At 38.0% G+C, this 13,744-nt stretch overlaps 1 protein-coding gene across 4 annotated transcripts in view; it reads left to right on the top strand.

Moving 5' to 3' along the window:
- Positions 1-5,985: 5,985 nt before the first annotated feature.
- The window catches only part of LOC5564540 (cell division cycle protein 27 homolog), a 72,290-nt gene continuing 64,531 nt past the window's right edge, over positions 5,986-13,744 (top strand). The window contains exons 1-3 of one of the 4 annotated variants that reach the window (XM_021839941.1): positions 5,986-6,222; positions 7,702-7,703; positions 12,943-13,349. In XM_021839941.1, coding sequence (XP_021695633.1) covers positions 13,326-13,349 — 24 coding nt within the window. In that variant the 5' untranslated portion in view covers positions 5,986-6,222; positions 7,702-7,703; positions 12,943-13,325. Of the gene's footprint in view, positions 6,223-7,701; positions 7,704-12,932; positions 13,350-13,744 lie in introns of all 4 variants that reach the window. The other 3 variants (XM_021839940.1, XM_021839939.1, XM_021839942.1) reach the window with 3 other exon arrangements.

Genomic DNA, 13,744 nt, shown 5'->3' with positions numbered 1-13,744 from the left:
AGTTGACTAAACAAACGCAAAAATTAAAAACTTTTTTGCAAAACTTTTTTTGTCCAATTTTGAAACAATTTGTCCCACAGTGCAAAACATAAACTGCTACTGTGTCAAACTAAACACTTTTCAACTGTTTCGAAACGATCGTATGCAACATGCAACGACAAACTTTATCAACGAAACGTGAAACACACAAACAAACCAAACAATTTTGTTGCTCAACACTAGCATAAACTTCAGTTGCTATCAAACATGAGCATAAACCAACGCAACAATTTCTCGCTACAAACCAATTTCTCGCGATACAAACTTTGTTGCAAACAAACTTTGGCGCAACACACTACAATGTTGGCGAAACAAACTCCTCGTACGTGACAAACACTTCGGCTGTGATTGATTTAATTTTTATTATGCACACACAAAGCCGGGTCACAGTACGGGAAAACAAAATGAAACACAAATTCTTTGCTTGCTAGACAGAAGAAAATGGCTCATAAACTCACTTTAAACACACAAACGGCATGCAAAATAAAACAAGTTTTCTCTATTTATTTCCACTTTTGAGAAAAACTTACGGTTTTTGCAGCAAACCTGTGCAAAGTGAAACCAAACCAACTCCTGCAGTGTAGGTACTGCGCAGCGCAAACTGTTGCTTTCCTCCGTCGGCAAAACGGGATGAATGGATCGCTTGCAAATAAACTGTTTCCCCCGGTGAAATGCACCAAAAAATCACTGGGAAACCGGAAAACTTTCACTGATTTGCACTTCCCGGGACGCGAAAAACAAATCTCCACCTCGTCGCCACTGTAGTATCTTGTGGGAGATCGGGTTCTAAACGGTTAATTAACTATTTACGACCGAGACTGTGATATGGTAATCGATACGTAAAGAAACGCGCGTCTGTTCGGGTGTGCAGTCAGTAGATAAACTGATTCGTTTATTGATACGATCTCCACTGCTGAACCAGACAGTCAGTGGTGTAGCTAGGGTGGATGCTACATATGCGTACTAGTGTAACTTAGTGGCAAAATTAGGAACCAAAACATTTGATATTTGGATGTCCTTTACTTTATTTCTGTTCTTTACTTACTGAAGACTCGAACTTTCTATCTCTTGTGGATCGCAAGCTAGAACTAGTTCAAAATGCTCTGTTTTACATGCTCACTAGCGCCGCCTAGCGGCAAAATCTCGAACCAAACTATCTGTCTTCCGGATGTCCTTGACTTTCTGAACAACTTTGCCGAAGACTCGAACTATCTATCTCATGTGGATCAAAAGTTAGAACTAGTTTGAAATGCTCAATTTTGCAAGCTCACTAGCGTCACCTAGCGGCAAAATCTCGAACTAAACTGTTCCTTTTCCGGATGTCCTTGAACCCCTGAGCAACTTTGCCGAAGACCCGAACTTTCTATCTCATGTGGATCAAAAGTTAGAACTAGTTTGAAATGCTCAATTTTGCATGCTCACTAGCGCCACCTAGCGGTGAAATCTACAACCTAACTGTTTGTCTTCCGGATGTACTTGGCCTTCTTAACAACTTCGCCGAAGACTCGAACTTTCTATCTCTTATGGATCACAAGCTAGAACTAGTTTAAAATGCTCAATTTTACATGCTCACTAGCGTCACCTAGCGGCAAAATCGCGAACTAAACTGATCGCTTTCCGGATGTCCTTGAACTCCTGAACACAACCTAACTGTTTGTCTTCCAGATGTACTTGGCCTTCTCAACAACTTCGCCGAAGACCCGAACTTTTATCTCTTATGGATCACAAGCTAGAACTAGTTCAAAATGCCCAATTTTACATGCTCACTAGCGCCACTTAGCGGCAAAATCGCGAACTAAACTGTTCCTTTTCCGGATGTCCTTGAACCCCTGAGCAACTTTGCCGAAGACCCAAACTTTTTATCTCCTGTGGATCAAAAGTTGGAACTAGTTTGAAATGCTCAATTTTGCATGCTCACTAGCGCCACCTAGCGGTGAAATCTACAACCTAACTGTTTGTCTTCCGGATGTACTTGGCCTTCTTAACAACTTCGCCGAACACTCGAACTTTCTATCTCTTATGGATCACAAGCTAGAACTAGTTTAAAATGCTCAATTTTACATGCTCACTAGCGTCACCTAGCGGCAAAATCGCGAACTAAACTGATCGCTTTTCGGATGTCCTTGATCCCCTGAACATCTTTGCTGAAGATCGCTTCTTTGCAAGTCGTAACGATCTCGAGATATAGCAATGTGAATTAACCTGTTTTGAGGTGATGCTAAACTTTTTGGGGGTGATTCATTATTCAGCTGAGTGTTGCAATACTTATTTCAGTGAGTCCGTATTTATGACGGGTAGTGTATATAGCAAAGAATATAACGCAGATAATTCACAGCTATTTAAAATAATAAATATCAGTGTTGTTTTCAATAAACCTTTCCAATTTGTTGCAATTAAAAAAATGCGTTGAAACAACAATATTTTTTATCAGAACAAAGCCCAAATATTGTTGAAGCAATCCTAACAAGAAATTTGTTGAAACAATAAAAGAAAAACTTTACTTCAAAGGGGTCATGCACAAATTACGTCACGCTCCGAGGAGGGGGGGGGGGGTGGTCAAGCCAAGTGTGACAAGCCTTACGAAAATTTCGGAGGACTCATACAAAAAACGTGACAAAGAGGGGGGAGGGGAGGGTGTCAAAAAAGTTGAAATTTAGCGTGACATAGTTTGTGTACCATCCAAAATGAAAGTTTTATTTGTTTCAATTTTTTCATTGTCGATTCGATTAATCATGCGTATTCGCGTCTACGAAGGTAATTACCACAGTTGACCCTATGCGTGAAGCTCCGATTATTTTACATGGCAAAGCATAGGAAGTCAATTTTCAAATGCTTCTAAAAAATTCAAAACACTTTTTAATTAAATTCTGTTAAGTGTACGGGGTTAGACTATTGATCAACTATAGAATCAGCAGCATATTGAGAAAAGTATATAAAACTCAAAATTATATGCCTAAAATGTAGCCCATCAAAAGTATATCAACATATACTGAAAAGATTTTAAATAACTATTGTAGTTAATTTTATATGAGCATTTGAAATTTCGCTTCCTATACCTTGCCGGGTAAAATTTTCGACGCTTCACGCATCGAGCAAACTTTTCCCAGATGGCAGCACCGTACCTTCGTACACTCGAATAACATAAAAACTGGCCCGCCATTTTGGTTTTGATTGGAAACGGTGAGAACGTGGATGTTACTAGTGCGTTAAATTAGACCAAAGTGCAAGACGTGCAGGTAATTGATGTTTAAGGAGTTCAGATCATCGATGTTTCGTTACAGTTTCGGAGGATCCATAAACTATAACCTAAGCTATTTCTCGCGTAACAGTTCTAAAGGGCCAATGATCAAATTGTAAACAAATCGGGTTTTGATACCATTCGATAGCATCTTCCAACACCCACAAACTATGCGAACATTGTCAACATAATCATAAAACTTACCGTTATAAACTCGGTTTTCAAAACGGCCAATAACCGCTTTTTTCTAAATCATTCATTGGCCCCCACTCGAAAAGGCCAATGATTGGTTCTCGCTCCATCAAGAGGGCCTACAATCGGAAAATTTCGCAAACTGTCATTGGCCTTAGCATGGTGAGAGGCCAATGACTCTCTCTTGCTCATTCATTGAAAACCGAAAAGGCCTAGCCTTGGGCCAAGCACGCTAATAAAATTCTATTTTGGCCAATAAAAAAGGCCCATGCCTTGATGAAAATCGAAAATGGGCCAAGCATTTAAACTTATCATTTTTTCCACATTTTTGTCAGTTTTCAGAATAAAATCAATTATTAGCGTGTAGTAATAGTAAATCGTTACTCAACTAGCAAGAAATCACATTGATTGAATTGAATACTGAAAAATAGGAATTGAAAATGTGGTGAATAATATTCAAATCGAATTTTCTCAGAGTCAACGATCTGAGGATTGGCCCTTTTGAATTGTTACGCGAGATTTATGGTAAGTTTTGGCCATTGTTTCTAAATGTTTGTTTACACTAAAGAATTTTAAATTAGTGCAGTCAACTCCTACACGAGCTGATGATTTCATCCTTTTACTCTATCGCAGAGCGGATAAAGCTCATCTTCCAACCAAACGGATTATGGAGCAAGTTTCATATACTAACGTAAAATGAAAATAAAGTAGGCTTTTACATGTAATTATCGTAATTGATTTCATAAAAAGAAAAAAAGAGGTTTCAGGGGACTGGGACCAACAACAAAGGGTTTTTATTTCAAACAAAAACATTGTCATATCAAAAAACATTGTTATTTGTTTTAAAAACGATGAGTTTTAATTTAATGCAAAAAAAATGTTGTTTCAATACCAACAATAAACCCAGCTGTCAAATTCAACAACATTTTTTTAAACCAAATGAAGAGTTGTTATTGAAACAATGAAAGGCAATTATAAGCCGGCAAATAATACAGATATATTGTTGAAATGATACAGAATATATTTGATTTTAAAATTGTTTTCTCTGCGTGAAGACATTTGGGTATATTCTACGACTGGCGTGAGGTGACAATTGTCGGTGTCGTATAGCGAGGTGACAATTCTCGACTCGAGTGAAGTGACTCTCCATTTGATTTACACGGCGAGTCACTTCACTCGAGTCGAGAATTGTCACCTCGCTATACGAGACCGACAATTGTCACCTCACGCCAGTCGTAGAATAAACCCAATTGAACTTGTTAGACTCCACAAAACGTATATCCGTCTGAGATATCATTGCGGAAAAGCGTCGAGAATGAATTTCAGCTACTAAGGGGGGGTCCATTACTAAAATTCAAACCCTTTATCGCGTCTCCAGTAAAAAGCCGGAATCATCGACACGCGAATAATATAAAAAAATTAAAAATGCACTCCGTTCTTCTCCGTGTCAATTTAACTTCCCTACACTGAACCAAGGAATCATATCAAATTTATCTGAAAACGCATATAGTTTTTTTCCATGTAGCTTTTCACATAACGCTCATCAATTTATCACATAAACTTGTGCGATTTCTTTTTGATTAAATTCATCTGATAAAACACATACATTTGATGCAAATTTATCATACGAACCATTGGATTTTGTCAATGAGCTTTATGTGAAATTCAGATGAAAATTATTGGTATTGTTAGTGATTTTTATTAGCTATTAAAATGAGCTTGTGATGATTCTTCTTCAGTTTTTATCCAGTAGAATTGATGAACAATCTAACAATAATTTTTAAAAATCTGTTTATTTTACGCATGATTGGCATTTGTGTGAATAAGCGATGGAAGCGAATACATTGGATTATATTGGTTAACCGATTCTATTAGCTCTGAATTCTTCTAGATGGTTTGTTCCGTTCCTTCCGACCTTGTTTCGTTGATTTCAGCTAGGAATAAAGTTGATGTTTTCTGTGAATTCAAGTCTGAAAAAAATAATTCACATTCATTTTTTTTCGTTTATAAATATTTATATAACGTTTTTACTTACTTTTTGATTATCACGAACATAATTCTGTGATCCACGTCACGTTGAAACAAAATTTTATTCCAAATACTCCACGATGATTCTTTGAGACTCAAATTCGCCATTACGAAGATAACGCTATACTACAATGACTTTTCACATCTGCCAATCCCATAGCATTCATTGGATTGAATACATGACATTTGTTCATATACGTTTCATAGTGATGATAATTGAATATTATGGAGTATCATAATGAGATTTATGTGTTTCTTACATGAATGTCAATGGGCAGATATAACGTGAATCGGATTTCAATTGTCGTAAAAGTATGTGACGTTTTTAATATCTTTTATGATATTTCTTGGTTAAGTGTAACCCCCCCTGCAAACATCAAACTTTTTTGACACGCGCATTTTCGCCCGCGGTCGTCGGGCGAAAATTTCAAACAGCCGCAGCAGCGAGAGCGAGCAGGATAGAGAAAACCTTTCTCGCTCGTTCAAAAGTCGATTTTTGTCTGTGTTGCAAAAAAGGTTGTAGAGAAAAGAAACGGGAAATTTTCGAAGTGGTTCCATTTTCGCGTATCGGGCGGACAAATCGCAGCAATTTACCGTCGAGACGTTGCTAAAAATCCGCGGAAACGTAGTGCGAACGGTTTGATGTGTGGCACGGTTGGATTACGGTGTTTTCCAGTGGATAAATTGCGAAAGAATCTACGGCAGCTAGAGCTAAAGTGAAGAAGGTTGGAATTTTGTGTGGTGGTGGAGGAAAAAGAAGGTTCGCCTTGGGGCTGAGAAGAGCAATCGACCGTCAGCAGCAGCAGCAGTAGTAGGGTGCAGGAAGGGAGGGGAACCATCATCGTGTAGCACTCACACCACCGTAGACGCGCGTTGATCTGAACATGCGAAGTTTGGGATGCACGTTCGTTTACTTCGCGATCGTTAGACTGGTTCATGTTTGATTCGATCCAACTCGGTTTTCATGTAATCTCGAAAACTTAATTTCAGGATTTACAAAACGGCGTATGTAAGATTTTCAACCTTCGCAACCTAACCATTACTTTCGCCGCTCCGTTGTATGGAGAGACAAAGTGATTAAAGCACGAATCTAAACAAAACACTACATGAGTCGATTTTGAACTGGTACAAAAACGTCGTGAGTAACTGAATGAAATGGCTTATCATTTTGTTACACAATTTCAGTGGGAAACGATAGAAACTACCTAGTATATTAAGGCGAGTTGATTGCATGCTAAATTTGAGCGATGTACACGGCGAACAAATGTGAAAAAGGGGATTCATTTTAAAACAGTTTTAGAAGACAAGTTGTAATTCTTCTTAATTTGTTTTTAAAAATCGTATAAAAGTTATTTACGTCGATTTGATTTAATCAGTTGCGTAATGACTATTACTGTTTTGAGTTACGTAATGCATCATTACACAAGAATTTTCAGAAATTGAAAATTCGTAGTGGATGCATCCCTATATGAATTATGATACCCTTAAGACCGCACGGGAAGTCATTATAATCACCCTAACAATTTGAGGAAGCAAATCTCAAGTACCACTCCATATATAGATGTGAAAAATTAATCGTATAATTCTATATATGTAGTGCACGACCCATTTAATTTTCAGCTTCAGCGGTTCACTAAAATCGAGATTTGTTTCTGCAAAGTTTTGATGATAATTGTTAGAGTGAGACAAAAGATAGGGAAAATAACACGGTCTCCCGTGTTGCCTTAAGTGGTCTTCTAAGAAATCGCAGAAAAATGCGATTCCGTTGCAAATCAATCTACTTTTAATTGATAATATGCACTACATAATGGCCTGCTTTTCCTACAAAAAAAAAAAACAAAGCTGAAAAGTGCTATTTTTAAGCACTGTTTGGGAGACGTCAGCCAAATATCTCAGTCTTTTCTAAATCTGATGTGCGATCCAGATGCAAGACTGGTGATATTGTTAGCGCGATAAAAAGTTAGATAAGTTTCTCGCCGAAGTTGGATTTTTCTCAGAATCTATGCGAGATGCCTATCTTCGGAAGTGGTGCATTCGATTCGCATCCGGAGGCGCTCTAATGCATCCTACTTCCAATGCTGTCTATCTTGCATGCACGCAGCGAACTGGACTATCGAATTTCATACATTTTGCCTTATGAAAGGTGGAACGATTATTGCAATACGAACGCTTTATGAATCGTTTTAGCATCACTCCACTTCAAGGCGTCTATAGGCGCGTGGTGTACGCTCGGGCCTATCGACTGCAAGGTTCTTGGTTCGATTCCAGGTTGCTGCGTTAATGTTTTTTGTTTTCAAATTTTGGTTTCATATGGCAAATTTATGAATTTCAACCCGATTTCTTGCAGCGAATTTTCATAAGGGGTTCCTATGTTTATCGATAGTCCATTTACCTGAGTGTAGATACCGAGAAAAATCCATTTTCGGTGAACTGCATTTTCTAATAATTGACCGATCTTAAAATACTTGTTTGAGAACGGATTGTCCAGCATTCGTAGAGGTGGCAGCAGAACTCGCTACGGTACGCGCCGTCTTACCTGTTCTGTCCTCCAATGGACCGATGCACGAGTTCACTAATTTGACGTTTGAGTGAGGCCGAACTCACTAGTTTTATGGTCACCAGAATAACATGGCATCGCTAAAACGTCAAATAGTGAACCCGTGCATAGGTCCATAGGGAATATGGGTCTGTATTAGCGTTGGGCGATTTTGAATCGATGTTTTCATTCCGATTAATCGATTTTTTGAATCGATGTTTGCAGCACCCAAAATCGGGTGAATCGATTTTCTTCTTTCGATTTTTTGATTCGATTCATTTTGGTGGAATTAGTTATTATTCATTGATGAGGAGATGAAAAACAAACAGGATTTTGTACTCGTCATGAAATATTTACAGTCAACTCTCCATAACTCGATATTCAAGGGACCATCGAGTAAGCCATGAAAACCAACTTTTACTATGGTTCTCTAACTCGATATCGAGATACCGAACATCGAGTAAGGGAGAGTTAACTGTAGTATGTTGAATTCTAACGGATTTGATTGAAAGATGTTAAAAGCAAAAGCAATGTATTTGGTATTATTTCAAGTTTAATGAATTTCAGTTTGATTTCGATTCGAATCGATTCAAAAACATTGATGCAAAGGATTCGATTAAATCGGTGAATCGATTCGACAGCTTAAATTTGAATCGATTCAGTAACATCGATATTAGGGACAAATTCGCCCAACGCTAGTCTGTATGATGTGAATGAGAAAATTTGTGACATTCGTATATCTTACTACGCGATTGAAAAATACTGAAATGAAACTACACATGGATGTATACCCACGTGGTTTCTGTTGAAATGTTTCTTTGGGCTGTTGGAAGTGATCCAGCTTAAACGGAATTTTTCGTAATAGCAAAAAAAGTTGTACGTAATTGTAATTGTAATTTATTAACGTTACGATACCCTGTCAGTTTACAAACTATATCTCAGGTCAAGGAAACGAACGAAGTAAATTATTTGGATATTAAACATTGGAAACTAGTCATTAAATCACGGTATGTATGTAACTCGTTGCAAAACTCGATTTTTTCAGCACTCGTTGTATTTATCCAACTCGGCGAGCCTCGTTGGATAAATGTACAACTCGTGATGAAAAACATCATCATTTTGCAACTTGTTGCATAAATAACTATTTTGCAATTTCTCATCGTAATTTTTCATCACGCCAATCTGTCATGAAACGGCCTCACGGTGCCCCGACAGACCGTCGTCATGCAAACAAAAAATGCATCAAATCTGAGCACAGGGCTCAATTCCTGAGGTCTTTCTGCACCTCTGGGCCAATTTAAAAAAAAATCCCTAGGAGGAATCTCAAGAAATCTTGATTTGAAGCTTTTGACTAACAATTTTAATATGATTCTTTTAAAAATATCGCAATAGCACTGAAAACCTTACAAAAACGCTCACGTTAATATCAGAATGAACATACGCGGATGTGTTGCACGGGGCCGCTGATTGATGCAACTTTTTCTTCCGTCATTCGCACTAAATGACCAGCTCACTGAAGTTTGCCTATTTTTATCGCCTAATAGTTTTCAAACAAATGTGCTTAAAGAGCAAAGAATCAGCGTTTTATATAGGGCAAATTGACAAGAATGTTTCACTTGGGCATGCTTGCATTCCTCGTTGCTCTCTTTGCATTATCACTGAAAACTGATTTAGTTTTCCAAACATTTTTCAGTGTTGTACGATAATCGATCGCGAGGTGTTTTGGCGAAGTTTTTATCGAAATAACGGATCTATGAAGTCAGATAAGCCTATATCAAGCAACAGTATAGAACTGTCGTTTCCCTTTGCAAGTTGCGGGTTCCTTAGCTGATTACGCAATCCGTTAAAGGATATATTTGCAGCCAGAACACGTGTTTTTACTACACGGGAAACATTATTCCCAAGTAACAAGGAAAGCTGAACAGCAAGAGTATTTGCTGAACATTGGCTGATTAATTGTGTACAATGCTGAACACCGTGACAGCTGCACAATAATTTGAACGAAAGCTTATAAAACATTCTTTTTCAGCAGTATACTCAAAGCTGAATATCAAGGTGAACGAACTATTTTCCATCTACAGTTTTCACTTACAATAAGCTTAAGGCTGAATAAAATCGACAGAATTAGATGTTTAATAACTGAACAAAAGTGTGTGAATGCTATGAACAGCTTTTGTTCAAACAAAGGCTGAATTGTATTAGTTATAAAAGCGTTGAAGCAGCTTCAAATTATTACCTGGGTTATCATACGTCACAAGTGTTATATGGCTCTTCAACAACTTCAACTACATCTCCACCAAGCACTGTCTCAGCACCAACACATCTGAAGCTGCTTCTTTCTCTACATGCACCCATATACGTTTAGGTAGAGTAAATGACATTACAAGCTTATCCTAGTTGTCCATCTGAAACCCTGCTTTACTGCACTGCGATCGATTCCAATAAAGTCATCATCTGCAAAATCAAGGAGTATATGCGACAAAACGCAAAATTGATCAGTTAATTATATTCCATGTTACTTAAAAAAAATTTGCTTCTCATCTAGAACTCCTACACATGATTGTTTTTATCAGCTTTAAGTCCTTAATATTACCTGTCACAGCTAGATTTTCGTTACTTAGTCGATGATGTTGATACATAAGTAGTACTTAATGGGGATTTGTTTGAAGTTGTTAAAGACTTTGTTAATCTTCGGACACTTGTGACATATGACAATCATGTTTCCCGTGCAGTTATAATCCTCTTGTGGCTGAGAATGTTGAACAGGATATTTCCTACGTCACGTGCTGGGGACAATACTTGAGTATTTATTACCAGAGGTACAGAAAAGCAAATTTTATTAAGCAACATAAATACGACAGACTTTGGTGGGCTGGTCACTTAGTGTGAAAGTCGAAAAATAATCTGTAAATTATTTGAATACAAATAATTCAGCATTGAATATTTCACGTTTATCGAACGTAACATCAATGTTATAATGGAATTCATTTCTTAGACTTCATAATTTTAAACTAAGCTTACTGGTTTAAGCAATGTAAAACCATACTTAAACCACTCTGGTAAGTTAAGGTGAAACATCTCGAAATCCAAAGATGGCCGGCACAATGGCCGACTTGTGTCCCTACTCACGTTTTCAAAGGCACTAAACTGGAGAAATAGTTGGAAAACGTTTCTGATCTTCTTATTTTAAGCTTTCTGCTAGTGCACAAAACCAACATAAAAAGTGCACGGTTGTTGCACCTTTGTTAGATTTGTGCCATTGAAGTTTTAGCGTAATCTTGGAAGTTGATTCCAAACTATTTCACCTTAAGTCAGTTGTAAATGTGTCAAATTATAACAACGGTAATAGTTATATTCAAGTTGAGAACAGTTTGGCCAATTTTTTGAGCATTTTTGTAGGGTTTTCAGTGCTACTGCGAAATTTTAAAAAGGGTTTTATTGAAATTTTTAGTCATAAACTTCACAACAAGATTTATTGAGATTCCTCCTAGGGATTTTTTTTTAATTGGCCCAGAGATGCAGAATGACCTCAGGAATCGAGCCCTGTGCTCAGATTTGATGGACATTTTTTTTTTGCATAATAACGGTCTACCGTGGGCCTGCTTTCCTGCACTGAAGTATGCAGTGCAAGAATAGTCATTTCGCAACTGATACTAGTGCTGTAATGATTCTTTAAGCAACACTTTGTCATTACGCAACTGTTTTGAGTTATGAATGTCGAGGATCTTTTCGTAAAGGACATTTTCTCGATTCCCAGGGCATAGAGTATCTCCGTACCTGCCACACGATATACACATGCAAAAATGGTCAAGCGGCAAAGAAAGCTCTCAGTTAATAACTGTGGAAGTGCTCATAAGAACACTAATCTGAGAAGCAGGCTTTGTCCCAGTTGGGACGTAACGCCAGAAAGAAGAAGAAGAAGAAAAATGAATCATAACACAACATTTTTTCAGAAATTGTAAAATAATGATGAATGCATTCCAATATTATTTCTGATACTTTCAAGTGGTATTCTACGAAATTACAACAAAACAAAGTTGTACGTAACTCGTTGCAGAACTCAATTTTTACAGCAATCGTCTTATTTATCCTACTCGGCAAGCCTTTTAGGATAAATTTACGACTCGTGCTGTAAAAATCATCATTCTGCCATGGTCCGTAAACTACTATTATTCAACAAAAACAAGTTGTGCAGATAAACGAGCAACATTTTATTTAAAAAACGGAACCGGTCTAACGCAACTGTTCATAGGCGTCGTGTATTTTCTGTTAGGCAACAATAAGTGCGAAGTTTGGTGGGCTTTGCTGCAGCAAGAGAATCTACAACGTCAAGCCAAGGGGGAGAAGGCAATCGCGCGGATTAATAGTGGATTTTGGTTGCAGCAGCAGTGGCAGCAATGGTTCACGCAGTGGCACAGAAGCCTAGCCTTTAGAAAAGTAGCAAACCAGCCACTTATAGCGATTGTGTTTGAAGGCAATTGCCCATAACTGCATAACAGTCACGTTCGACATTTTTGACAAATTGGAGTTAATACCGGGGAGAGTCATCAAATGATAAATACTTTCGATCAACTTACTAAAATCTGTGAGTTTGTTCTTGAAAATTCGAAAAAAATACCAAGTTGTTTTGTCACATTGGCAATTGTAACCGCATAACAGTCACATTGAGATTATGCATGAGCCTCATAATGTAGTAGCAACGAAATTTCTATCAGAATTATTTTTTGAATATTCACCCAATATGCGGTATGAGCTGTACAAAATTTCAGCCTCAAATAAGCTCTTTTGAATTCTTAATGATTTTTTGAAATTTTAGTTTCCTTCCATACTGCAGTAAAATGCAAACTTGGTATCCCATTTACTCAATGCCTACTTTTGTCGAATGTTACAAATATGCAGTTATGGGCAGAATAGCCCTGAGAGAGAGAAACAGAGAAGCCAACCAAGGAGTAATAATTGAAAAGTGAATAGGTAGAAGATACAGGCTCTCGGAACGAACGAGTGTGTGAGAAAGTGTTGTAATGCATCTAGTGAAATTTGTTTTTCCTCATCATCGTCATCAACAACATCAACGTCGTCATTGCCCTGCAGTCGGAGTCCCCGAGTTGGTCTGCTGTTTTGGTCAGCGGAAAAAATAGACGTCCTACGTGGTTCCATTATTGCGTGGTGCTGACGCTAGAACATACACAGCATAGCATAGAGGAGACCCCACAGGAAGAAGGTGCTTCCGGAATCAATCGTTGCGACCGAGCAGTTCGTGGCCAGCATCGGCTGGGGGCTCTAGGGTAGAGGATGATCGTACAGGAACCAGTGCAGGTGAGTTACGCCCATTCCACTCTTGTTGTAGTAATCCAGGTCGGGGAAAGAGAGAAGAGGCCATTGACAGTTATGTCAAAGCGGTATTAAGGTTGCCTTCTCTTTTGGGTGCTTCTTCCATCCGAGGAGAAAACAAGTGAAGGGATTCCGATCGGTTTAAATCTCGTGCTGTTATCTACTACTGATTTACACATCTGCATCGAATCGGTGTTGAGTAATAGATAGCTATTTTTCGAAAGTGAAAAAAAAAGGTAGAGATGGGATGGGTGATTTGCTATGGTTAATGTTGATCAATAAATCAATAAACATGACAGTCTCAAGGTAATTTTTGCGACTTTTGAAGGTCTATTGCGATGTAGGCTTCTACAAGCCTCTGTAATAAATAAAGTGTGATG

Source organism: Aedes aegypti, chromosome 2 (assembly GCF_002204515.2).
Source record: "Aedes aegypti strain LVP_AGWG chromosome 2, AaegL5.0 Primary Assembly, whole genome shotgun sequence".
In the NCBI taxonomy this organism is placed as follows: Eukaryota; Metazoa; Arthropoda; class Insecta; order Diptera; family Culicidae; genus Aedes; species Aedes aegypti.
The sequence above is the reverse complement of the archived record's forward strand: the minus strand, read 5'-3'. Positions and strand labels throughout refer to the sequence as shown.